General features: G+C 43.1%; 2 protein-coding genes across 4 annotated transcripts in view; both read left to right on the top strand.

The window, feature by feature from the left end:
• Positions 1 to 27,275, top strand: part of PWWP2B (PWWP domain containing 2B) — a 68,282-nt gene extending 41,007 nt beyond the window's left edge. For 2 of the 3 annotated variants that reach the window (XM_005305321.5, XM_005305320.4), the window contains exon 4: positions 50 to 577. The gene's annotated coding sequence lies outside the window, so the exon portion shown is untranslated. Of the gene's footprint in view, positions 1 to 49; positions 578 to 27,085 lie in introns of those variants that run through there. The other variant, XM_065552142.1, reaches the window with a different exon arrangement.
• On the top strand, positions 1,024 to 3,298 carry LOC135972776 (uncharacterized). Its single transcript, XM_065552144.1, has 2 exons — positions 1,024 to 1,737; positions 2,732 to 3,298. Exons 1-2 carry the CDS (start codon positions 1,161 to 1,163, stop codon positions 3,205 to 3,207), a joined length of 1,053 nt encoding a protein of 350 aa, XP_065408216.1. The 5' UTR covers positions 1,024 to 1,160; the 3' UTR covers positions 3,208 to 3,298.
• Positions 27,276 to 27,815: the final 540 nt, after the last annotated feature.

Below are 27,815 nucleotides of genomic sequence, written 5' to 3'. Positions count from 1 at the left end.
TTTCTGTGCCACTTGCAATAACCTCTCTCCCTCTTTCACTTTCTTCAAGGTAACAGAAGATAAGAGCACAGCTGTTCTCCTAGAGTTTCATGAAGTCTGTAAACATCCTGACATGCTCCCCAGGAGAATCTTGAGGTTGCCATGCAGATGACAGCAGGATGAGTTTCCTTGTCAGATTGCACTGCTTATCTGTGAAGGGTGACGGGCACCTGGACTGGAGTTAGGAGACTCTTTTGGTGTGAGGCTGACAGGAAAGTCTTAAGGATATCTAACCGAAAACAAGGGAATTGACAAGTAAAGCAGTGAACTAGGAGAATAGTGAATACCACAACTTGGAATGTATTTATTACTTAAAACTAGCTACTCTTGATAAAATCCCAAAAATTATTGCTGCTGCTTATTTTACTTACAGATTTCACACACTTGTTAATTTTAAAGCTACAAAACTTTTACTATATACTGTATTCTAAGAAATGTAATTGGAGCAGGACATGCAATAGAATGAAATCAGTGTAGTGTCTTAAGTACAATGGACTCACTTTTGTGTCAATTAAAACTTGGAAAATGTGCAACACAATTATGTGGCCATTATTGTGCACACTTTAAAGCTTTTCAAAGATGTTTACTGCAGGGCTGAGATAATCAATTAAGAAAACTGATTTCAAGCACACAAACAAGCAATCAAGTAGTAATTCAGATTGTGAGGTTTTCTAAATTAATCTCTGCTTCTTTCAGTCATCTCTACCCATATTCTGTACATCCTAGGCCTGGTCTACACTAGGCGTTTATGTCGAAGTTAGCGCCGTTAAATCGAATTAACCCTGCACCCGTCCACACTGCGATGCTATTTAGTTCGACATAGAGGTCTCTTTAATTCGACTTCTGTACTCCTCCCCGACGAGGGGAGTAGCGCTAAATTCGACATGGCCATGTCGAATTAGGCTAGGTGTGGATGGAAATCGACGCTAATAGCTCCGGGAGCTATCCCACAGTGCACCACTCTGTTGACGCTCTGGACAGCAGTGCGAGCTCGGATGCTCTGACCAGCCACACAGGAAAAGCCCCGGGAAAATTTGAATTTGAATTCCTTTTCCTGTCTGGCCAGTTTGAATCTCATTTCCTGTCTGGACATCGTGGCGAGCACAGCAGCACTGGCAACGATGCAGAGCTCTCCAGCAGTGATGGCCGTGCAGTCTGGGAATAGAAAGAGAGCCCCAGCATGGACTGATCGTGAAGTCTTGGATCTCATCGCTGTGTGGGGCGATGAGTCCGTGCTTTCCGAGCTGCGATCCAAAAGAAGGAATGCAAAGATCTACGAGAAGATCTCTAAAGACATGGCAGAGAGAGGATACAGCCGGGATGCAACGCAGTGCCGCGTGAAAATCAAGGAGCTGAGACAAGGCTACCAGAAGACCAAAGAGGCAAACGGACGCTCCGGATCCCATCCCCAGACATCCCGTTTCTACGAGGCACTGCATTCCATCCTCGGTGCTGCCGCCACCACTACCCCACCAGTGACCGTGGACTCTGAGGATGGGATACTGTCCACGGCCGGTTCCTCAGACATGTTAGGGGACGGGGAAGATGAGGAAGGAGATGAGGAGGGCGAGGCAGTTGGCAGCTCTCACAACGCTGATTTCCCCGACAGCCAGGATCTCTTCATCACCCTTACAGAGATCCCCTACGAAGCGTCCCCAGCCATTACCCCGGACACAGAATCTGGTGAAGGATCAGCCAGTAAGTGTTGTAAACATCTAAACATTTATTTTTAACAAAACAGGAATATTAACAATTAAAAGAATGGGTTGTTCATGATTAGTGTGCCCTAGGCGCTTAACGGTTTAGTAAGGGGCAGTGCAAGTTTTGAAAAGAAATCTAGCAATGTCCGGTTTTCAGTGATTGTCCTGCACAAGCCGCTCTACTGTGTATTCCCTGCTACTGCAGCTACAGTAAAATGCGGTCTATATGTGCGGGGATAGAGCAGTAATCCTCCTGGGACATCTCGATGAAGCTCTCCTGGAGGTAACTTGAAAGCCGTTGCATGAGGTTCTTGGGGAGAGCGGCCTTATTGGGTCCTCCGAAGTACGACACGTTGCCGCGCCACGAGATTATCAGGTACTCGGGGATCATTGCTCTGCACAGCAGGGCGGCATACGGCCCTGGTCTTTGGAGGCTTTCCCGGAGCATTCTCTCTTTGTCGCTCTCGGAGATCCTCATCAGGGTGATGTCGGCCATGGTGACCTGCTTTTAATTAGGTAGGGGAATGTTAGTGTTGGGACTGCTTTCCCGTTCCTTTACAGAACTGTCACCGCTGGTTTGCAGCCACGCGGTGGAGGCGGGAGAGGGGCAGCCGAAAGGGATCATTCCCGGGGACAGCCGCGAGGGGGTGGGACAGGGGCAGAGTTCCCGCTTGCCGGATTGCTGGCAGCAGGGACTGACATTGATTTAAATGTGAAATGAGGCCAGTGGTAATATAAAAGTTTTAAACTGCCACAAGTGTACGGCTTACCATGTCTGCCTGCAACAGAAATTCCGTTGTGCTGCCTCGCTTCTCAAATGTGCTGTTCAAGACCCCAGGCACAGAATGCGAAGGCCGAGAATTCGACCTTGTGCTGAGTGCGCATGTGAAAGGTGCTGTGCATGGTCTTGTTCACAGAGAAAGACTATGTTCTTTGTTCACAACTACATTTATCTTTCAGAGGAATTCACTCCCTTTTTCCCATTTCCACAGCCCCGTCTGCGACTGTCTCACAACCTAGCCTGGAATCACACTCCCAGAGGCTAGCGCGGATTAGGCGTAGGAAGAAGAGGACACGGGAGGACATGTTCTCTGAGCTTATGGCCTCTTCCCAAGCCCAGGCAGCACAGCAGACCCAGTGGCGGGAGAACTTGACCCGAATGCACCAAGCCAACATGGATCGGGAGGAGAGGTGGCGGCAGGAAGACCAGCAGGCGACTCAAACGCTGCTTGGACTACTGAGGGAGCAAACGGACACGCTCCGGCGCCTTGTGGATGTTCTGCAGGAACGGAGGCAGGAGGACAGAGCCCCGCTGCAGTCCATCTCTAACCGCCCTCCCCCGCCACCAAGTCCCATACCCACCTCACCCAAAGTGCAAAGAAGGAGAGGCGGCAGAGTCCCTGCTAACTCTCACTCCACCCCTGCAGAGAGCTCTAGTAGCAGAAGGCTCTCATTTCCCAAAATTTGAAAAGTTCTTTCCTTCCCGCCTGACACAAGCCCACGTCCAAGTTTCACCTCCCAATGCCATGTGTAGTTGATAATAAAAAATTCGTTTCTGTTAACTACTGTTTCAATCATGTTCTTTTGGAGGAGGAGGGGAAAGGGGGTTGGAAATTGGACAGGACAGTCTCCTTTGGCAGGGTACATAGTCGGGGGCAGGCACAGCAGCAGGGCACATACACAGTGCAGTGATGCAGTGACTAGTTGCCCCGGTTAGTCTGGGAGGTTGTTTTGATGTAATGTTGGGGGGGGTGGGTTGCTCTGTGACTTTGTGGCGGGGGAGGGCAGTTACAGATCTTAAGCGCCGGTCCTTAGACAGGATCACAGAGCCACACAGCATGGGATCTGTAACCGTCCTCCCCCTGCCACAAAGTCAAATAGACCTCCCATACACACAGTCCCGATCAGGAGGGGTGACAGGCTCCGTTGAAACAAGCATCCCACCGCAGCGGAGCCTGTCAATCCTTGAGTTTAGAAGCTGCATTCGCATCACAACACTAGACCCGCCCCGCACCACAGTCTGCGTCCCAGTTTTAAAAAATTCCCGCTAAAACAGTATTAAAGAAAACGGTGTGCTTTAACAAAGTAGAACTATTTTTATTTCGACACGTGTGTTGGAGGGGGGGTGAAGGGGGTATGTAACTGGATAGGATAGTCAACATTACCTGGGTAAAGAAACGGGGGCAGGTTTAGCTTCTCAGTACACAAACTATAAAATCACAGGTTACCCTGCTCACTCAGGAACTTTGCTTTCAAAGCCTCCCGGATGCACAGCGCTTCCCGCTGGTCTCTTCTAATCGCCCGGCTGTCTGGCTGTGAGTAATCACCAGCCAGGCTATTTTCCTCAACCTCCCACCCCGCCAGAAAGGTCTCCCCCTTGCTCTCACAGAGATTGTGGAGCACACAGCAAGCTGCTATAACAATGGGGATATTGGTTTCGCTGAGATCACAGCGAGTCAGTAAGCTTCTCCATCTCCCCTTGAGACGGCCAAAAGCACACTCCACCACCATTCTGCACTTGCTCAGCCGGTAGTTGAAGAGTTCTTTTTCAGTGTCCAGGGCGCCAGTATAGGGCTTCATGAGCCAGGGCATTAGCGGGTAGGCTGGGTCCCCGAGGATGACTATAGGCATCTCCACATCCCCAACAGTTATTTTGTGGTCCGGGAAGTAAATACCTTGTTGCAGCCGTCTAAACAGACCAGAGTTCCTGAAAACACGAGCGTCATGAACCTTGCCCGGCCATCCCACGTAGATGTTGGTAAAACGTCCCCTGTGGTCCACCAGTGCTTGCAGCACCATGGAAAAGTAGCCCTTTCGGTTAATGTACTGGGTGGCCTGGTGGTCCGGTGCCAGGATAGGGATGTGAGTTCCATCTATGGCCCCACCGCAGTTTGGGAATCCCATCGCTGCGAAACCATCTATGATCGCCTCCACGTTTCCCAGGGTCACTACCTTTGGCAGCAGTACATCAACGATTGCCTTGGCTACTTGCATCACAACAACCCCCACGGTAGATTTGCCCACCCCAAACTGGTTCGCGACTGACCGGTAGCTGTCTGGCGTTGCAAGCTTCCACAGGGCTATGGCCACTCGCTTCTGTACACTCAGTGCAGCTCGCAACCGGGTGTCACTGCGCTTCAGGGCAGGGGACAGCAACTCACAAAGTTCCAGGAAAGTTCCCTTCCGCATGCGAAAGTTTCGCAGCCACTGGGATTCATCCCAGACCTGCAGCACTATGCGGTCCCACCACTCAGTGCTTGTCTCCCGTGCCCAGAATCGCCGTTCCACGGCATCAACATGACCCATTGCCACTGTGATGTCCTCGGCGCTGGGTCGCCTGCTTTCTGACAGGTCTGTGCTACTCTCAGACTTCAGGACATCACCGCGGTGCCGTAGCCTCCTTGCCTGACTTTTCTGCATCTGCCTCAGGGAAACCTTTATGATAAGCTGCGAGACGTTGAGAGCGGCCACAACTGCAGCGATGGTCGCAGCGGGCTCCATGCTCGGAGTACAGTGGCGTCCGCGCTGTCAATGACTGGAAAAGCGCGCGAACTGTTTTCCCGCCGGCGCTTTCAGGGAGGGAGGGCGGGAGTGATGGACGGATGACGACAGTTTCCCAAAAGCACCCTCGACTCATTTTGTTACCCAGAAGGCATTGCCGGCTACACCCAGAATTCCAATGGGCAGAGGGGACTGCGGGAACTGTGGGATAGCTGACCACAGTGCACCGCTTCGAATGTCGACGCTATCACCGTTAGTGTGGACGCACAAAGTCGAATTACTGTCCTTAGTGTGGACACACACGCTCGACTTTGCAATATCGATTACAAAAATTCGATGCAAGTAAAATCGAACTACTCTCGTAGTGTAGACAAGGCCCTAGATGCATTCATCTTAAATGCACTGAGGTGGATATTAACCTATTGCAGTTCATTAATGAACTTAATCTTGCATTCAGACTTTTCTGTTCAACCAGTGTAGCCTGTGGCCCATTGAGAATACATGCTGATTGATAGGGAAAGGATTTTTCCACACTTAACATTGCAGATAGTTACTAATGCTCTTTTTTGAAATGTTTAAAATATTAAAAATGAAAGCCAATTTAAAAACAAACTGAATTACAGTGAAGTTTGGGAGATTTTCAGTATCACTTTAAAAATAGCTTGGATCTGATCTTTCTTTTATGTAACTTAAAAAAACCCCGATAGCTCCAGTATCTAGTAACATATATCTGTGATACTCATTTTAGTAATGGGGAGGAGAGTTCAAAATTGCCTAATACAGTTAATGTGGCTTGTATGTACTAGAATGAACTAAATGAAGTGTCATTACAACATATGCTATTTTGTTTTTTTTTTACTTAAACCTTAATCCATGTCCCCTTGCCAAAAATAAAAAAATACAGTTAAGTTTGCTAACCCAGAAATATTAGTGGAAAGAGACAAATAAAAGCTCATGGTTTTTCTTGGCTCCCATTGATTCTTTAACAATGTGATGTTTCCAATGGCCAGTATTAAAGGGACTAAATTTTAAAACCTTTTAAAAAAGAAATCCATTGTACATAAACATTATGAGCACCATAGATATAGTGAGGTAGCCACACACGTCTGAAAATGTAAAAAGTTAGTTTTACTTTTGTTTATGCTGTTACTCTGAATTTCACTTATTCAGACAGTGAAAGTGAACTAGTCATTTGTACTAGTGTGGTCAGTTTCTAATTTAACTGTTTCCCTTAACCAAATACTGTTTTGTAAGAGAGTGGCAGGGGTTTTTTATTTATTTTTAAGGAAAGTATGTGGGTTTTTTTTAAATTGTTTTTAAAAACTTCAGCTAGACTTAAATATGATGCCAAGAGTCAGTTTTTTTCCAAACTGAAATCAGTTAGTCATTTATAGACTCAAACACTTCCCATTAACAAATTCTTAATGACAAAAAGTGTAGTAAAGAATAACTTTAAAGTAGCATTGTTTTAAATAGAGATATTTTAATGGGTAAATAGCTAAGTGCAGATCTTTCCAACCTATTTTAGATTACTCTCTCAATGTGTCCCAACCTCCATTTAGTTTGGAATTCTAGTACTTGTTTCATCCACAGATAACTACATTAGGTGCAAATTTATGGGATTGGCTTTTACAAAGCTAGAATCGCCTATTAGCAAAGAGGGTGGGGTATGGGTGAGAGATTAAAGCTGCTTCCTCTTACCTTACATTAATTTTTGAGCAGAGACACTTTGTGTATTTTTTGCTGAGTTTATGAAATACTTAATATTCCAAAGAAATCTTTCCCAACAAACTGTTGTGGCCATGAGCCATAGAATCTTAATATGCAAACTAAGTCGCAACACTGAACGGAGACTCTTGCAAGGTCCAATTCTGGCTACCCCAAAATAGTGCAAGAGGATAGCTGCTTATGAAGAAAGGAAAGTGTTTCTGCACATTGTATAACCGCATGTCAAAGCAGTTGTGCTTATCTGTTCATTTAATGTCCCCATCTTGGGAGATGAGGTAGGCTGCTTGGCTTCTAGGTTAAACCCTCTTCTCCTCTCCTTACCCCTTTTCTTCTTCACGGGCTTGTGTGCATGGAGTTTTTCAGTGTTTTCTAGTGCTACATTTAAGGCTGGCTGTGTGCTTTGTGTAGTGGTCATCTGTCTGCTTACACAGTTCCTATTGCACACCAGCCAGAATGTGGCATAAAGCTTTTGGCCTGTAGCATTCCAGCAGTTAACTATAGGGAAGTTTTTTAAAATAACTTGTCAGTTCATAAAAACATGTTCAAATGAAATGTCTTTTCCAGTCTGTAATAGTATGTTAAGGGCTGTTTCTACCTGCCTTTCTGGAAATGTAAAGGGAGCACTCACTTGCTATGAGTGATGCCAAGAATAGGTGAGTAATTCTTGCTGTCTGCTAAACTTCTCATGAAAGCACATGAGACCAGAATACACAGGTAGAAGCATGCTAACTAAGGCTGGTACTATTTTCATAGATTTCACTCAAAATGTGATTCTCTCTCTCTCTCTCTCTCTCTCCCCTTCTTCCCCCCCCCCCCCCCAGCAGATAGTCAATCTCCACTGAGGGGAAAGAAGTGATACTTGAACCAGTGTTTTGCTTTGGATTTGCGATAGTGCTGTGTATGAATACAGAGAACCTGAAATAGCCAAAAGTTTGAGAAGTGATTTAAGATAAATATAGTATCTGTTATTCCTCAACATCTGAAATAGTCCCTGGGTAGAGGGCCTAAATTAAGTAGAATTTTGAAACTGGGGCGTGGAGTAGGAGCCTGCTCTATTTCCTTTCCCCTCTTCCTCTGCCCCCATGCAATGACCTAGCATTGCAATGCATCTCCAGGAACAGTGTATGTGCACACTACCTCCCAAAAAGCCTGACGTGTGCGCCATTTAATGGTAACCTGTGTGTCTTCTGCCTGGCCTGGGTGAGGCACCAATCTTCACACAGAGTTGAGTGCATGTAACTTACACAGCACTTCTGAAATTGTTGGGCCATTTTTAAATTAAGATGGCCTTGTAGCATTCCCATTTCCTTCTGTAAGTAAAGGTAGATGTAATTAGCAGTCCTTCCAGTCTTCTGGTAAATCCTCAGTATTGGTTCCCGCTCCAGGTGGAAGGCTTGGTTTCTTACTGTCATCCTCCACATGCCACACATGAAGGGCTATATCTCTTTGATTATTGATTTTTGCATATTGTAGCTTTTGCCCATGTGACATTAAAGAGGTAGCCTGACATACCCGCAATAATGCAAATGCTCCATGAATAAAGCAGAGCAGGTGAAAGCTCAACATTGTGCATGATGGTACTTGAATTTTGCAACTTTATATTTAATTTAGCCATTAAGTGTTTACACACTCACACCCCCACACCAACAACAACCCAACCCCTGGCAAGTTGTGTTTAGAGTTGCATGACTACATCAAGCAGAAAAGTCATTTCATTTGCCAAATGCACAATTCCAGGAAGCAGAGCTTGGTGTTTAAACCTTTCAAGGCTTGCTACAGTGATACTAGAAGAGATCAGATGTATTCTAGCATACCAGCCTTTGCTAACAATATTCCCGCCAAAGCTCAACTTGGAATCTACATGTGGGGAAACTGAAGAAGCTGGCTCAGTTGGCCTGACTGAAAAGATCCATCCTGCAATTTCCGTGCGGCCTGGTGCTGAAATCTAGTGCAAGATTTACCAAATCTGGATTTTTTTTTTTTTTTTTGCTAGCCCACTGTGCAAGTGTTGAATAATGCTGTTCACAGTAGGCTAAGTGACAGATGCAGACGCATAAACCCAGAGAATGTAACACTCTATATGATGCTGAGGTGAAGTTTACTCACCTGAACAAAAATTGTCCTGCAGTAGAAGTTACTGAGCACTGAAACAAATTTCAATGAATTTTAAAAAAGTAATATGTAGCTTAGCATTTGGGTCTTGGATTTTTAAGATAAAGCCCCATTAGGCTAAAAGCTGAATGGAAATTCTCCAGATATATCAAATATTTACTATCCTTTTCATAAAATATTTTTAATGCTAGCCACTGACGTGTGCTTATGCAATTGTGTTCTGTGAAATTCCATATTTTGCTCCATTTTTAAAAAAGCCCCTTTAATTTAAAATTTTATAATTAAAAAAAAGGTTAAATGTATATCCCAAGTAAACTAGTGACTTCTCTAAAAACAGTCTGAACAGATTTTTTTTTTTTTTTTGGTGCTTTTTTTTCTAGTAATTGGATTCAATATTTTTCTTACGTTTCTTTAATATTGTCTTGTCTAATCAATACTATAGACACATCAATTCTCTGTTGTTGTTTTTCTTAAGGGTATGTCTACACTACGGGATTAATCCGAATTTATATAATTCGAATTTGGGAAACAGATTGTATAAAGTCGAATGTATGCGGCCACACTAAGCACATTAATTCGGCGGTGTGCGTCCATGTACCGGGGCTAGCGTCGATTTCTGGAGCGTTGCACTGTGGGTAGCTATCTCATAGCTATCCCATAGTTCCCGCAGTCTCCCCCACCCATTGGAATTCTGGGTTGAGATCCCAGTGCCTGATGGGACAAAAAACATTGTCGCAGGTGGTTCTGGGTACAACCTCAACCCTCCCTCCCTCCCTGCATGAAAGCAATGGACGGCAGACAACCGTTTCGCCCTTTTTTCCTGGGTGAACACTGCAGACTCCATACCACGACAAGCATGGAGCCCGCTCAGCTCAAGACAGCAGTCATGAACATTGTAAACACCTCGCGCGTTCTCGTGGAGTTTATGCTGAGCCAGGACTAGAAAAACGAGGTGAGGAGGCAGCGGCGGCAGCGCAGCGACAAGCGTGATGAGGACATGGACACGGACACAGAATTCTGTCAAACCGCGGGCCCCAGTGCTTTGGAGATCATGTTGTTAATGGGGCAGGTTCTATCCGTGAAACGCCGATTCTGGGCAAGGGAAACAAGCACAGACTGGTGGGACCGCATAGTGTTGCAGGTGTGGGATGATTCCCAGTGGCTGTGGAACTTTCGCATGCGTAAGGGCACTTTCATGGAACTTTGACTTGCTGTCCCCTGCCCTGAAATGCCAGAATACCAAGATGAGAGCAGCCCTCACAGTTGAGAAGCGAGTGGCGATAGCCCTGTGGAAGCTTGCAACGCCAGACAGCTACCGGTCAGTCGGGAATCAATTTGGAGTGGGCAAATCTACTGTGGGGGCTGCTGTGATGCAAGTAGCCAAAGCAATCACTCAAGTGCTGCTACGAAAGGTAGTGACTCTGGGAAATGTGCAGGTCATAGTGGATGGCTTTGCTGCAATGGGATTTCCTAACTGTGGTGGGGCGATAGATGGAACCCATATCCCTATCTTGGCACCGGAGCACCAGGGTACCCAGTACATAAACCGCAAGGCGTACTTTTCAATGGTGCTGCAAGCACTTGTGGATCAGAAGGGAAGTTTCACCAACATCAACGTGGGCTGGCCGGGAAGGGTTCATGACGCTCGCGTCTTCAGGAACACTACTCTGTTTAAAGGGCTGCAGCAAGGGACTTACTTTCCAGACCAGAAAATAACCGTTGGGGATGTTGAAATGCCTATAGTTATTCTTGGGGACCCAGCCTACCCCTTAATGCCATGGCTCATGAAACCATACACAGGCAGCCTGGACAGGAGTCAGGAGCTGTTCAACTACAGGCTGAGCAAGTGCAGAATGGTGGTAGAATGTGCATTTGGCCGTTTAAAAGGTCGCTGGAGATCGCTATTGACTCGCTCAGACCTCAGCCAAAGAAATCTCCCCATTGTTATTTCTGCTTGCTGTGTGCTCCACAATCTCTGTGAAAGTAAGGGGGAGACCTTTATGGCGGGGTGGGAGGCTGAGGCAAATCGCCTGGCTGCTGATTATGCGCAGCCAGTCACCAGGGTGATTAGAAGAGCACACTAGGAAGCGCTGTGCATCAGAGAAGCTTTGAAAACCAGTTTCATGACTGGCCAGGCTACAGTGTGAAATATCTGTTTGTTTCTCCTTCATGAAAACCTGCTCCCTTTATTGACTCATTCTCTGTAGGGAACCCACCCTCCCCCTTCCCCCAGCTTGCTTTCAAACCAAATAAAGTCACTATCGTTTAAAAATCATTTATTCTTTATTAATAGATTATAAAAAGAGGGAGGGAACCTGGGTGGGGTTTGGGAGGAGGATCGACGGGAAGGAAAAGGCCACTAAAAAAAAAGGTTAAAAAAATGACAGCCTTTTGCTTGGGCTGTCCACTGGGGTGGAATGGGAAGGTGTACGGCACCTCCTCCCCTCCCCCCCCCACCTGATGAACATGAACATTGTAAACACCTCGCGCGTTCTCGTGGAGTTTATGCTGAGCCAGGACTAGAAAAACGAGGCGAGGAGGCAGCGGCGGCAGCGCAGCGACAAGCGTGATGAGGACACGGACACAGAATTCTGTCAAACCGCGGGCCCCAGTGCTCCCCCCACCCCACATGTTCTTACATGTCTGGGTGAGGAGGCTATGGAACATGGTGAGGGGAGAAGGGGGTTATAGAGGGGCTGTAGCGGCACTCTGTTATCCTGCTGCCGTTCCTGAAGCTCCACCAGACGCCGGAGCATGTCTGTTTGCTCACGCAGCAGCCCCAGCGTTGCATCCTGCCTCCTCTGATCTTCCTGCCGCCACCTCTCATCTCGAGCGTCCCTCATGTCCTCACGTTGGTCCCTCCTGTCCTCACGTTCACTGGCTTCTTTCCTATACTTTGAAACAGTGTCCTTCCACTCATTCAGATGAGCTCTGTCACTGCGGGTGGATTCCATGATTTCTGCGAACATATCGTCTCGCGTCATCTTTTTCCGACACCTTATCTGTGATAGCCTTCGGGACGGAGGAGGGAGGCTTGAAGAATTTGCAGCTGCTGGAGGGAGGGAAAAAAGGGGAGAATTTTTTTAAAAGACACATTTTGCAGAACAATGCTTATAATCTTTCACGGTGACCAACACTATTCACATTACATAGCACATGTGATTTCTGTGCAAGGTCGCATTTTGCTTCTTAATATTGAGTGCCTGTGGCTTTGCTGCTAGAGATCACGGACGCAGGTCCGGGCAACAGAATTCGGCTTGCATGCGGCCATGGTAAGCCATTGTCTTTTGGCTTCTGCGCCCTCCTTTCCCACATACCAAGCAAAGCCCGTTGAGTGCTGCGGTTTTCCTGTTAACCTTCAGCAGCAGAAAACAAACTAACCACCCCCGCCATCCAATTCTCTGAATGATCGCTTTACCCCTCCCCCCACCATGTGGCTGGTATCAGGGAAGATCCCTGCTAGCCAAACGCGAAAAGCTCTGGGCCAATTCCCACCCCCTGCGCTTGGCTAACTGCAGGGAAGGATTTCTTTTCAGCCACAGGCAAACAGCCCACTAGGAACGGCCACCTCTATCCCCTTAATTAAATTCCCATATTTCAACCAGGTTACCATCAGCGATATCACTCTCCTGAGGATTACACAGCAAGATAAAGAACGGATGTTGCTTGAATGCCAGCAAACACCAGGACCATACGCTGCCAGGCTTTGTCATGCAATGATACCAGATTACTTGCTGCAAGCATGGCGCGGTCAAGTGTCCTACCATGGAGGACAGAATAAGGCTGCACTGCCCAGAAACCTTGTGGCAAGGCTTTTGTAGTACCTCCAGGAGAGCTTCATGGAGATGTCCCTGGAGGATTTCCGCTCCATCCCCAGACACGTTAACAGACTTTTCCAGTAGCTGTACTGGCTGCGAATGCATCCCAAGTCCTCAGAGCAAAGTAATCATTAAAAACCCTTGCTTTTAAAACAAGTTTTATATTTTAAAAGGTAAACTCACCTGAGGTCCCTTCCATGGGGTCGTGGTCTTGGATACTGGGTTGGGAGGGTACTTCAGTCAGGCTGAGAAAAAGATCCTGGCTGTTGGGGAGAACGGAGTGCTGGGTGCTCTGCAAGCTCGACCTCCTCCTCCTCCTCCTCCTCTTCCCTGTCCGCAGAATCCTCAGGTGTAGCTGATGAGATTATCCCCGCCTCGGAATCGACGGTCAGAGGTGGGGTAGTGGTGGCGGCCCCCCCTAGAACTGCATGCAGCTCGGCGTAGAAGCGGCATGTCCGTGGCTCTGACATGGAGCGACCGTTTGCCTCCTTTGTTTTTTGATAGGCTTGTCTGAGCTCCTTGACTTTCATGCGGCACTGATCTGAGTCCCTATTGTGGCCTCTCTCCATCATGCCCTTGGAGATTTTTTTCAAAAGTTTTGCCATTTCGTCTTTTCGAACGAAATTCTGCTAGCACTGAATCCTCTCCCCATATAGCGATCAGGTCCAGTACCTCCCGTACGGTCCATGCTGGTACTCTTTTTTCGATTCTCGGACTGCATAGCTACCTGTGCTGATGAGCTATCTGTGGTCACCTGTGCTCTCCATGCTGGGCAAACAGGAAATGAAATTCAAATGTTCGCGGGGCTTTTCCTGTCTATCTGGCCAGTGCATTCGAGTTCAGATTGCTGTCCAGAGCGGTCACAATGGTGCACTGTGGGATAGCTCCCGGAGGCCAATACCATCGAATTGCGGCCACACTAACCCTAATTCGAAATGACAAAATCGATTTTGGCGCTACTCCGCTCATCGGGGTGGAGTACAGAAATCTATTTTCAGAGCCCTTTATTTCGAAATAAGTGGCTTCGTTGTGTGGACGGGTGCAGGGTTAATTCGATTAACATTGCTAAATCCGAATTAAAGTCATAAACCAGGTCTAAGAGTCTCAGCCCTACTTCTGTAAGCCTTAAACTGAACAGACCTGTTGACTCAATTTGAATAAATCTTGACTATTTGAAGTTACTCTGACTTCATTCAGGTAAAGGCTAAATCTTTTAAAAACTAACTTTTCAAAAAGCATTTGTCTAAATTTAGACTTTGAAGTTAAAACATCTAATACACAAAATCCAGATTCCTTTTGCCTCAAATAGTGAGTGGACATTCCAAGACTAAGTGGGATTTGTTTACATCTGAGTGTTAAGACTGTGTGTAATGTATCTTGTATAATTCTCAAGTTCCCTTTAGGTCGATGGATTTTTTTATTTTAATAGGTCAGATACTAAGCAAACTTGCTGCAGCCCAAAAATAACAGCAGATGGGTGGTTTTTTTTTTTTTTTTTTTTTCTTCCCACCTATATTAACTCACTAGATTCTTTAAAAGAAATCAGCGGTGTAGGTGGCTTAACTTTTAAAAAGTCTGTTGAATCTCTGCATGAAATGTAGCACGGCTCATAAAAAGGTACAGTGTGGTACTGCAGCAACATGTCTGTCTGCCACAGCTTTGTTACCTCCCTTCAATTTTGAAATGGAAGCAGGGGGTGAAAGTTGGTTTCACTTTGTGTAAATTGTGGGCTACGGGACATGTGACAGTGTTACAAATGCTAATCTGGGAACAGAGTGGTAATTTAGAAGATAGTAATTTATCTGAGTGTTTAGTGGGTTTGTCCAGAAATTGAAACCAATTAATTTGGATAATTTATGATACTTTTAGCCAGAGTTAATTTTACAAAAATACTGTCTGGAGTGGCAGAGTTTTCCTTCTTTGAGCAAAAGCCTTCTAATCTGTGCCCCGGCCCTTCCTGGATTTCTGACACCATGACTGCACTGGATCTGTTGTCAGTAACCCAACCAGGCTGTGACTGCCCTGCCGTTGAGGCCTCCAAGGGGGTTGGGGAATCCATATACAAGGTCATAAGCCTGAGCCTGTATTACCTTCTTCAGTAAATTCCATACAGCTGTGAGAATGCAGAATGATGGATACTCCAGCCCCTTCTTGCTCCTCCACTCCCTTCCCTGCAGACCCCAGCTTGAGGAGAGATCTCTACAGGGTCTGGGAAGAGGGTAGGGGACGATGCCATAGAGGCACCTAAGTCCCCCTCTGCATGGCAAATCCTTCTAAGTGGATTGGGGGAGGAGTTACAATGTAACCCATAATTAGCATGTTTACGTAGATCAGTGTAATCCCTGGGTTAATAGAGCTGTTGGACTGAATGGCAGGTTGTGTGGAGCTACCAAATTCTATTCTTCAATTAGAACTTTACACTGACTTTGCTAAGTAAAACGAATATGATGAGATGGTGCAATTTATTCCATAATTACTGTTAAACCTTGCCCTATGCATACGTCCAGTAGTGGATCATGACAAAAATCTTAACCTTAATTTATGGTTATTTTTAGTAAAAGCCATGGACAGGTCATGGACAACAAACAAAAATTCACGGAAGCCGTGACCTGTCTGACTTTTGCTGCTGCGGCTCCATGGTTTCCCCCACCACTGTGGTGTTTGGGAGCTGTGAGGTTAAACCTCCACCCACGGCAGCTGGGAGTTGCAGGGTGACCATATTTCCCAAAGAGAAAACAGGACACCCCCAGCCGCTCGCTCCTTTGCAGGGGGCCCCCCTTGCTTGTCACTGCTGTTGCTCCTGTCGCTAGAACCCTGCCAGGGCCCCACTGGCTGTCAGCTCCAGAGTTGCAGTCCCTGGGGCTGAAGCAGAGAATGTCACGAAGGTCCCTGGAAATCAGAGATTCCATGACCTCCGTGACATAAACATAGCCTTAATCATAATCCATTAGTATGAAGTACAGTAAGAGCTGAAGTAACAGACAGTTTATACATGGGGATTGCTGTGGTTATTTTGATTTTAACAGGCATGTCCCAAAAGTCAATGTGGACTGTTGTCATTTAGTAGCATTGCTAGGAAATTACTTCTGCCGCATATAAATTGTGTGTGATGATGCTCTTCCTGTTAATGTTGTCACATGAACAGTGTCGATGAGATCAAAAGGACCATCATACAAGGCCGTACTTGGTGAAAAGCTTCAGCATAGCTCCTATGTGTCAAGTGGTGGTTAAGAAGGCAGACTGTTTTGCAGGCTGAGCTTGATTAAATAAATGGCATTCTGCATTTTGCAACCCCAGCACCTAATAACAAGCTATTGACTACTAGTGGGATCACTTTGATCCCCTTAACAAGATTTAAAAAAAAAAAAAATTCTCTTCCTACACTGATGAAGTGGGTTTTAGCCCACGAAATTTGTTAGTCTGTAAGGTGCCACAAGGACTTCTCGTTGTTTTTGCTGATACAGACTAACAGGGCCCCTCTGAAATCTTCCTCCACTGTTTCCTTTACAATAAATAAAACCAATACTTTTGGCTCCGTAGATAACTCTAAAGCACTGGCCAGATTCTGATCTATTATATTAATAAATAAATCCAGGGTCCGTCTACTGCAGATTTACACTGGTGTCATTAAGATCAGTGGATCTTACGGAACTCTGAGCTTTCACATATTCGACTCTACAAAAGCACTCTTGGTAATGATTTCAACTGAAACACTTGCTGCGCAACTGTCTAGGAAAATATGACACTGCTGAATTACAAGCAAAAAGCAGATGATAACAGACAGGATTTAAGTATAGCGCTTCTGTTTTCTGTCACCCTGAAGTCTCCTCTGTCGGTGCCAAAAGGACATTGTTTAACACTTGGGAAATACCTTTCTAGTTGTATTATGTCACAGCAATTTCACTGAAATCTTTCTGCTGTTCTAATTGTTTAACTGAATCAAATAGTACGGGGGCCCAGTTGTACTGTCGTTTTATACCTTGTGCTACGTTTCAGCAAACACTGATAATTGGTGTTGATTGAAATAAAAACAGGATCAACATAGGATAATGAAGGTACTGCCATAATGCCAGTGCCCCTATTTTTCCCTAACAACCTACGCTGTTCCCCAGAGGTATTTCTTCTGCGTCATCTGGGCATGCAATGTCTTTGTTGACCGTTTTCTCCTGCCTGGACAACTTTCCCTACCGATGTTCCCTTCTTGTTTATTTCCCCAGCTTCAAGTCTGAGTGCTGCTTACTCCTCTTTCTCTGCAATCATCTTCCTTCTCTGTGCTGTTCTCTTTTCCTGACCCCCCTCTCAGTCTCCTTTATCCCCACCAACATCCCCATTTTAGCTCACTGACTGGCAGGGCTTGGACAGAAGGCCTAAGGACCCCTTCCTTTTGACCTATGGATGGGAGCAGCATTGTTGCATATCTCAGCTGCTGATGGAGACAGAGGTGACGCTCCCATGCTGATCTGCTGCGAGATGGCTGCTGCAGACACAGCTTTGTGAAGCTCGCGCAACAATATACTGGGACCGGGGCTCATGAGCCCCTAGTTTGACCAGCTATCCCAGACAAGGTCAGGTTTTGCTAAAACGTGGGAACAACAGTGCTGCCCTGAAATCCAGGACAATCCCTTAAAATCGTACTGTCTGACTGTCCCATGTGGATGTGCAACAGTTTGCTTGAAAGCGAAGCTTGGAAACCAGTGACACAAGCAGCCCATTACAGCAATGCTTCTTGTAGCAGATTTATACCATGATGTAGTAAAATAAGACACGGACAATGTATTTTGTTTTTTTTTTTTTTTTTTTACAAGCACTTTTCCCTAGCCCTGCAGCAGTGACTTGGTTCTAGGCAGTGTTCATGCTCAGTGTACTGTGGCTTTCCTTAACTTTACTGCTAGCCAGATTAATAATGGTAAACCTCTGATCAGAGCTGGCTGGAAAATTTTAGCTGAAATGGTTTTCTGTCAGAATGTGACGTTTCAACGAAACGAAACCAAACTTTTTAGCAAAATTGTACAGGTTTTGGTTAGGAAAAAATTGGAAAAAGCTTTTGAAAATGTTGACGTGTCCCATATTGCCATTTTCAGAACAAAGTTTTTCAATTTTTCATTGCAAAATGGTTTTATTCCAAAAATGATTTTATATAAAAATTAAAAAGGGTTGAAATCTAAACAAAATATTTGAAATCAAACAAAATGTTTTGATTGCAACACAAATTTCTGACAATTTCATTTTGGCCTGAGGTGGGATGAACACATTTCAAAATCTCAATTTTTCCAAAGGATGGAAAATTTCTTTTCTAGCCAGCTCTGCCTCTGACACTGCATTTTAAAGAGATCATTTCCAACAATGGACTGCAGTCTTCTGTCTTTGGCATGGCTCCCTGAAAAGCTGCTGCTAACTGCTGTAATCTCTGTAATGGATTCTGCTTTTCTGTTCTAGAAGAATCAGCTTTAAAATATCTTTAGGCATTGCCCCTGAATCAATACTGCACAGATTGCCAAATGCAGACACTAATACAAATATGAATTTAAAAATAACCCTGAGTTAAAAACCAAATGCTAGTCTGGGTCAGAGCATACCCAGTTACATAGCAAGTGACCTAGCCCTCATATTGTATGTATAGTAGCTTCAAACTGCTGGCTTGCCCTACTGGGGTGGGTTAAGAATGGAGTTTCAGCATTATTTCCTTTCACCTGGGACTCAGTTTTCCCAATGTGGCTATCATTGCTCATAAAGGGATCTATAGAAGCCACAAGCACCTTGGATTTTGACTGGCCCAAACTAGGCTGCTGTAAATTAAGCTGATTGAACTTTATACGTGTGATGATAAATCTTTGTTCCTCGGCCCTTTAAATTACTGTGGATCGTGTCCCCCCCCACACCCAAATTAAACTTTTCCAGGTGTGTAGGAGTTTTGTTAGTACATCCTACATGGGTTCAGTTTGTCAAGCAAACAAAAAATCTACACACACACAAGCTACTTTTATGCTCAGTGATTGATCCAGGGGAAGGCAGCATGCTCTGGAGGGATAAATCCGAGTACTGAGTGCCAGTCCTGACTCTGCCACTGCTTTGCTGTGTAGACTTTGGCAAGTCACTTCATTTTGCTATGTTTCCCTACCTCCAAAATGGAGGAGATGATACTTACCCATGTACCTTTTGGAGGTATTGTGGGGACTAATTAATTAGTGTCCATACAGTGCTGTGAACATATCTCAAAATACTATTTTACTGCATTAATACTAATGGGTATGTTAAAGATATTGTGAAAAAGTTAGTTCTGGCATGGACAGATCCTTAACTGACACAGCAGCAGAACCAACAGGATAAATAGGCTATTTGCAAGTGTAATTGTCTTATGAGCAAAATAACCAAACTGAAACAAAACCTGCATCAATATACTATTAAGTCTATACAGTTAAAATTCTAAATCTAGAAAATGCAAAAGCATTCCAACTGCAGTATTAATTGGCTGCTACTAATCCTGTATATTTTATGATTCACACTGACAGCCCAGTGAAATATTAAGCTGCACACTGTGACAGATAAGAAAAATGGGAATATTAAACACAACATCGTCGTCACCCCCGGAGCCAGAGGCGTGCTGGAGAGATCCCTGAAGGATCACCTACAATGTAGTGAAATTAACAACATTCTTGTTGGAATCTTGGCCATGATTTTCAGCACCAGACAATTGCTCTTATTCAGGAGGCTAACTCAGGATTTTAGGACCCTGAAGTTAGGATCCTATTTTGGAAGATCTTGATCATTAACTTCTACACTTGGTGACTTTTTACAACTTGGTTACATAGGGAAATTGATTGGCATAGCTATTACAAAGTGATTATTCCACTATAGGGGAGAAGAGTGATCTAGTAGGTAGAGACTGGGATTCTTCAGATCTGGTTTCAATTCCAGGCTGTGCCACTGGCCTGCTAAGTGACCTCGGACAAGTCACTTAATCTCTCTGTGCCTCAATTTCCCTTAAAATGGGAATAATACCTCCTTTTTGTAAAGCTCTTTGAGATCTGGTAAAAAGCAGTATAGAGCTAGGTATTATTTATTTTTGTAACTATGTTGGTATAACTCCATCATGTTGACTTTACTCTGGAATAATAGTTAAGCTGATCAATTTCCCCATGTAGATCAGCTCCAGTAGTTTGTAGGTATATAGCCTCAGTTTTCCATTGATTCAGTCTTTTATATTTAGTTTTTTGAGCAGAGGTTAAAAACAGGAGAAATCTACTCTTTATGTTCACATTTCAGTGTTCCCAGTTACACTTTCAAGTTCCCGCTCCACTTACTTAAATGCAATGAAGGAAAAGTGAGTTCCCATCTTGGTGGTTGCTCTTGTTTGACTGGGGACAGCTTTGTGCAAGGTCAAACTAAGAAGCCAGTGGTGCTTGGGCTAGATTTTAGTGGGTTACTATGTATTTTCACAATAGAAAATGATCCAAAAATGTCTTAAAATGAAAGTTCAGAATGGAAAGAATGCTGCCAAAATTATGAAGGTTGTGATAAACTTCAATTTTTTTTTGGCTGTCCCGATGTCAATGCAGATTTAATATTCTTAATGGAAGATTTTATATTTCATACACACCTTTATGCTCTCCCTCCTTCTAGCAACAAACTGTTTTTGCTGGATAGGGAGAATTTGCAGCGATGTCAAATGCAACGAAGCTTTATTACACTCCAGTCAAAATCTTAACATGTCCATGGAGCATACCCAGAAGTGACTTCTCCCTATCAAATCTAGCAAAGTGCATATTCTTTATCCATGAAAATATTCAAACTTCAGCCATTTTTCTTGTAGGCCTGTCTAAAGAAGGGATGGTTAGAATTCTTCCACTCACATCCCCAAAACTCAACTATTTTATTCTAACTTTCCTAAATAATTTTACCTTCAGGCATAAATTAAGTACACCTCTACCTCAATATAACGCTGTCCTCTGGAGCCAAAAATCTTACTGCGATATAGGTTATATCGAACTTGCTTTGATCTACCGGAGTGCGCAGCCCCGCCCCCCTGGAGCACTGCTTTACTGCGTTATATCCGAATTCGTGTTATATCGAAGTAGAGGTGTACGGAAAATACCAAAGCAAAAAGTGAATGTGCACGTGAAAAGACAGTTAAAATAGAATCTGCCATCCGCAATCCTTCTAGTTAGAGGATGTTGACTAAAATCAAAGTTTGTACTTGATCAAATTTTGTTTAAAATAATTTTAACCTGTGTAGTTGAGCTTTATGATTGTATTGTCCCTGCTAATTTATCTTATTTTCCATTATCATCAGCCTCATTTCTCTTCTGGTCTCTGCTACTTCCCCACTGAAGCTGCCTTTAATGTTGAACTTTCTGGATTTTGATAATAGATGGGTTTCATGTTCATATCCTTCTGGACAGGCTTCATCTTAAAATCCTAATCCGTTTTTGGGTTGCAGTTCTCTGTATGATGGGGTGGGAAACTCTGTCCACCTTTTTCAAAGGTGAAAGTCACTTGTCACATTTGTAACAATGTATCTTGCTGATACTATTCTGACAAAAAGTACAGTACCTATTTCACTAAATCCTCATACTATCGAGTTTGAATTCATTACTATTAGTTATACTGAGTGATTCCAGAGACACACACATGTTGCTCTTTATATCTAAAGATTAATGACTAATATAAATATAAGAACATCATGTTTTACTATTCAGCATTTTTGTTGACAAGCTCAGGTGAGACCTCATGAAATGAGTGGCTATGGTGGCTGGACCACCCTTTTCCCCCCACACACATCCTCTTGGAGGTGATCACCTCTGGGGTTAAAGCATATTTGCAGAGCAATGCACATCACTTGAACTGACACTACCCATCATGTATCTGCTCAGTGGAAAAAATACCAATTAGTATCTATAGCTGTCAATTGCTTAAATTACATGAGCTCTAAATTTATTTTGAAAAGTCTAATTCTTTCAAAAGGAGAACTTGTCTTCTGGAGGTACAGAAGCCTCATATAAGGAGGGTTTTAGAGTTCTTGCCTGTTTAGGTGCATAGTTTTAAAACACTATTTCTGTGTCTTCAATCAGAGCTTTCTGTTTGTGCATGTTTGACTGAACTCAGGAAATGGAGATCATTTGAGCTGACATACATCACAGAGAATTAGTCATGGAATTCTGACTCTAAAACGTTGCTTCAGCCGTCCTAATTAAAAGGGAAGCTGTCTATTAAAAAATTGCCGTTTAAGCCAAACTCCTAAGTTTTGCTTTCTTTACTGCAGATAGTAAAACACAAAATTGAACAATCTGTTGTTGCTTCTGGTTTTGTTTATTTTTTTAACCCATTGCCTCAGGAGAAAAAAAATAGATAAATGGTTGGGTGTCTTATATTATATATCCAAACCTAAAGCTTTTGACCCAGTTTACCAGAACTGTATTTGAAATACTGAGGAAAATCTTGATTACAAATAAAGTTAATTTTTTCTAAAACACTTTCTAAGTTTCCCATGATCCACCTCCCCCTCCCACCTCCTTTTTCTGGAAGGGAGGAGCTATAAAATGCAACCATTAAGATTAAACACTCTGGATTACATAAATTGTTCCTGTGCTGTGTATGGAGACACTGAGGCACAGAAAGGCTAAGTGACAACTTCTGTGCCAGAGTTTCCTCATCTGTAAAATAGGTTGCCTGAGATGCACCAGATAACTAAGTGGACAAAGAGAATATAGCCCAGTTCTGTTAATTCCAAGCCCTGCGTTTTGATAACTAGATCCTGCTCCCTTACAGTAAAAAAAAAAATTGTCTTATTGGTCAACTGCAAACCATTCCTGAGTTTTCAACTTTTAAGAAATGCATTTCAAATTTTGTTTGTAGAAGAATAACTACCCCATAACAGTGTCAGATTTTGTCTTTAAAAATGAAATGGTTGGTAACACTGAAAAATAAGTAGTATTCTTATTTCCTGGGTGAACATTCGACTTTTCTTTTGATTAATAAGCTGTTTAGAGAAGAGTATTTTCAACCAAGCAGTGGGCTCTTATATCCAACCCATCTGATTCTTCTGTGTGTCCTGACTTAGCCCTGAGACTCAGTAAAGAATCATGTGGGGCTGTGGTAAAGGACATCAGCAATTTGGTATGAATAAAGAAGAAAAAGAGTTTCAGAGAAGGCTCCCTTGTCATGAGTTCCTAACCAGCAGACATGCAACACAGCCTGGAGTGCTGGAGTTTAGCAATCAGATACTAAAAACTCCTATATAAAACTGTCCATTATTTGGTGCCAAATCCTGTTAGTGCAGGAGATACTTTATACCTATCTGAATGTCTTCCACTAAAATCAGTGCACTTAACAATTTGTAAAATTGACTCCTTAATTACCTTCTTATAAATTCTATAGTAAAGAGGGATTTATCTTGCACTTCTTTTATGTATTTTTAAAATATCCACTGACTAGGCCAATTTGCATCAGTGAGATGTGAAGGCCAGAATAAAAATACTGTGATTCTAGAAGATGAGAGGGATGGAATGGCCTCAAGGTATCAAGAACCCTTTAAGAAAAGCTTGCAGGGATAGGGATACTGCTTGTTAGGGATAGGGATACTGCTTATTAGTACTACATATCTTTGAAGAGTTATGAGATAATGAAAATGTAGAATCTGGTGATGTTATCTAGTTGTTAAAACTAACTCTTGTCAGTCTTTGTCCAATAGTCAGCACTTCGGTGTTTGGACCATTCTTGAATTAAAGTATAATTAGCCTCTTTAATTTTTGCATCTTAGGCACTGAATTTGATGAGCCCAAAAATATATTGATGTTTATATGGAGTACAAAAGAATCACTTATGTATGAAGATAAGGCCTTTATGAAATACTAACTTGAGCTGTAGTCGCATGTGAATTGGGGGGGGAAGAGGATTTGACTTTATAATCTTTTGTTTGATTATTCTCTATTTTAGTTTAGATCTTGTTTTGCTTCTTATTGTCAAACTCTTATTCATTTTTAATTACTTTTGATTACTACTCTGTTTTCTGACTTGTCCAACTTTTTTCTATAATTTTGCTTTCAGTGACACTGTTTTTGCAGAAGCTTTTTACAAATTGGTGCAAATTTGACAAGTCTGTATTGATTTAATTGGCTCATGGGTATAAGCTAATGAAGGATTGATTGATTGCCCAAATGGTTTGAAAACAGGCTCTAGTTGTTTGTGGTGACTTATCACCAAATGATTATTCCCAACTTGACTCTCCTTTATCTTTTTAATTCATGGTGTCTGTCTTCTACATATTCATATTTTAAAAAGCTACAAGAATTAATTCATTAAGGATGCATCTATTTTGTAGAAATTCCTAGGCATTCTTCTGCACTAGTGCAGGTCACTAGGGATAGAAATAATGGAAATGCTAGTGTAAGATGGGGCACAGGTATGTTTATCAATGTGATTTTAAACTGTATACACCTCTACCTGATATAACGCGACCCGATATAAAACGAATTTGGATATAACTCGGTAAAGCAGTGCTGCGGGGGACAGGGCTGCGCACTCCGATGGATCAAAGCAAGTTTGTTATAACGCGGTTTCACCTATAACGCGGTAAGATTTTTTTTGACTCCCGAGGACAGGGTTCTATCAGGGTAGAGGTGTATATCTACACTGCAACTTCCTCTATTGTTTCCACTGGTGAAGTTACGCTGCAGCAGAAAAACTCATACATTTCCCATGAACACAGGCCTAGGTGATGAATCGTTGGTTTCATTCTTTTCATTTAATAGTTTCATTCAACAGTTGTAGGTTTCTTTCATTCTCCGTCAAGTTATAATTGCTGTTCAGTACTTTGCTTTTCCAAATGAAGCATAATTGCATTTTATCAACTAAACTGCTCTGTGATTGCTGGGTATAAAGCAGAATGAAAAAACACTAGTTCTGGCTACTTTAATTTTAGAAATTAGAGGGCTGTTTATTTTAGGTGACTACTAGCATTCTAAATTTGATCTCCTAAATGGCTTCAGGCAAGCAGCCAAAAAAATGTGGAAACCTTCTTGTCTTCTGCTTTAGATTCTCTGGATGTGCCCTCTTTCTCACTCAGCAGCCGTTCCAGCTTTTAGAGCATTACTCAAGATATTCTATACCATAGAAGGCAAATTCATAGGTGCAACCTGAGAAAGATCTAAAAGTTGCGGGTAACCTAGCTGACATTGAATAGAAACTAAAAGTAGAAGCACAGAAATGCCGATATGTCACAGTTCACTGCATAGAACCCTTCAACAATGTTAATATAAACCTTCTAACTCTAAACAATCTGAATTTGCCTTTTTATTAAGTGTTACCTTAAAATATGATGGCAATACTGAAATGGCTCATGTTTCATTAAAAATATGCCCTAGTTTCTTAGTTTTAAATCGTAGTTCAGTTTCATTGATGCCAGAATAATTTTAAATTTAGCATTAATTATACTAATCTAGTTCTAGATTTAATTATGAGGATTATGTAGCCAAATGAGCCCCTGGAGAGAGAAAATTTAGGGGAGGTAGGGAAACTTACCCTTAACACTAGAGCGGTGTTGGGAGAACCTGAAAAGGTTCTTTTCAGATACTAGAGCCAGCTCCTCTACCCTGTTAAGTCTGTGTTGTGCCACTGTGCTAGTGAAAATCACATTTCAAGTCTTTTTAAGTGGCCAGCTAAAGATTCCTTTTGCGCTGGGATATCACAAATGATATAGATCTGCCTATGCTGGCTCTATACCATTTGCCCTCAGCTACTGGGATATGGGTATGGCCAGAACGCTTTTGCTCACGACCCAGCCGCAGATGGCATAATGCTACTTTTTGAAACCATTGCAGTTAGTGCAACTTAGAGCAGTGCTGAGGTGGCTCTAAATTGCTATTTGGGATTGGAGGAGCAGGAAGCTGCAAAAATGGCATACAATCACTTCTCTAGTCATGTTAGCTGTACCAGGCACCAAATAGTTGGTGTTAAGGATCTAGTCCATCAAGAGTGGATGCTCATTTGAGCATTATAAGCCCTTTGCACATTTTAAGGTCTCGTAGCATTAGACCTTAGCAACCTGTTTCCATCACTCTCACCCATCCATCTAAACTCCAGAACTAAATAAAAACAAAAGTACCCTAACTTTAACAGCAGCTAAACAGAAATTCTGGCCTTGATACAAAAATTACTTCCTGAGGTTCTATGGCCTGTGGAACACAGGAAGTCAGACTAGATAATCATAATGGCCCCTTCTAACCTTAAAAATCTAAGGTTGCAGCTTAGTCCTATTCTAACACTATTTGGTGTGCATGGAGCCTAACATTGTAAGTACGCCTCCACCTCAATATAACGCTGTCCTCAGAAGCCAAAAAATCTTACCGCGTTATAGGTGAAACCGCATTATATTGAACTTGCTTTGATCCACCGGAGTGCGCAGCCCCACTCCCCGGGAGCATTGCTTCACTGCGTTATATCCGAATTAGTGTTATGTCGGGTCATGTTATATCGAGGTAGTGGTGTAATGGGTTCAAATCCCATATGCTAGTATTAGGCCAAGATGTTCACCCTCAGTCTCCATTCAGATCTCCCATGGGGAAGGAGAATTGTCTGCTGTCTCCAAGATACTATCATCCCCTTCCTGAAAGTACGTGGAAGGATGAGTAAAGTTAATGTGATGCACATGTATCCTCCTACCAGCCCTATGGCGATAACTAGTAAAAGTAAAGTGTCATGAAGCTGTAACATCTTTTCCACTGAATTCTCTGCATTAGGAAATCCCCCTTTATGAAGGGTCCAGGAAGTCCCTAGTAGAGCAACTCTACAATCTGTGCCACTGAAAAAGACTTGGTAGCTATGACAGATCCTGAAAGATCATTTGGGTTTGGGATGGGGAAGCTATGGCTCATTCTGCTATAGAGCAAACTCTGTCCCACACCCCATCCCCAAATGGCTTGGGAGAAATATCAGAATATAGGAATTGCCATCCCATGTCAGATCAGTGATACTTCTACTCCAGTCTTCTGAGAGTAACCAGTGTCTTCAGAGGGTGATGCAAGAAACCCTGTTATGGACAATTATAGAATAAGGAAAACAGGATTTGACCCTATACTCACTTTTAAATTATTATTCTCTATTTAAGTTTTAGATCTTGTTTTGCTTCTTATTGTTTGTTTGGTTTTTTTACTACTTTGACTGTCTGTTTTCTGACTTGTCTAACTTTTTTAGGGGAAGATTCTTCCAGACATTTAATGGCAAGTTTGTGATCCAAAGCATGAGGACTGATATCCAGCTTTGTATAACAATCAACGTTCTTATCTTGGATGTAAATATCTTTTTTGAGTCCTACTCTTGGCTTTAGTAATATCTTGTAACAATGAGTTCCACAGATTAAATTAAGAGCATGTGTTTTAAATTAGCATTTACTTTTGTTGGCTTTAATTTTTCCTTCCAGTTTCAATGCTAAACAAGGATATTGGCATCCTTAAGGTACCCTGCTGTTAACTTCTTTCCATGTTAAAGTGGGATGTTTTATTATGCATACTCCTCCATATGTCTCTTAGCCAGTTACTAATCCATGATCTCTCCCAGAACTTAGTTTCCTTAATAGCTTATTTTGAGGGACTTCTTTGTCTATTATTTTGCTGACATACTAGAGAGACTCACAGATTTCCTCCCCAGAGTCCCTCCTGTGGGGGTGAGCCAACTCATAGCTTTTAAATCTGTAAGATTTTGATGCCAGTTCTGACATCACTTAAGCCTCTTCAATCTATTCTATGTACTTATGGTGCTAATTATAACAGTATCTGAGCCTCTCACAGTCTCTGATGTGTTTATTCTCTCAACACCCTTGTCATAAGGTTAGGGTAATGCTATTATCACATTTTCCAGAGGGGGAACTGAGGTGCAGAGAGATTGACTTGCCAGAGTTCAGACAATTAGTCTGTGGTGGAGCAGG

The sequence above is a fragment of the Chrysemys picta genome, chromosome 7 (assembly GCF_011386835.1).
Source record: "Chrysemys picta bellii isolate R12L10 chromosome 7, ASM1138683v2, whole genome shotgun sequence".
In the NCBI taxonomy this organism is placed as follows: Eukaryota; Metazoa; Chordata; order Testudines; family Emydidae; genus Chrysemys; species Chrysemys picta.
The sequence above is the reverse complement of the archived record's forward strand: the minus strand, read 5'-3'. Positions and strand labels throughout refer to the sequence as shown.

Excerpts from the sequence above, each read along its gene's own strand:
- LOC135972776 (XM_065552144.1), top strand. The coding sequence starts at position 1,161 with ATGCAGAGCTCTCCAGCAGTGATGGCCGTGCAGTCTGGGAATAGAAAG. Across the intron at positions 1,738-2,731 it reads ATCTGGTGAAGGATCAGCCA|CCCCGTCTGCGACTGTCTCA; the intron begins GTAAGTGTTGTA and ends CCATTTCCACAG.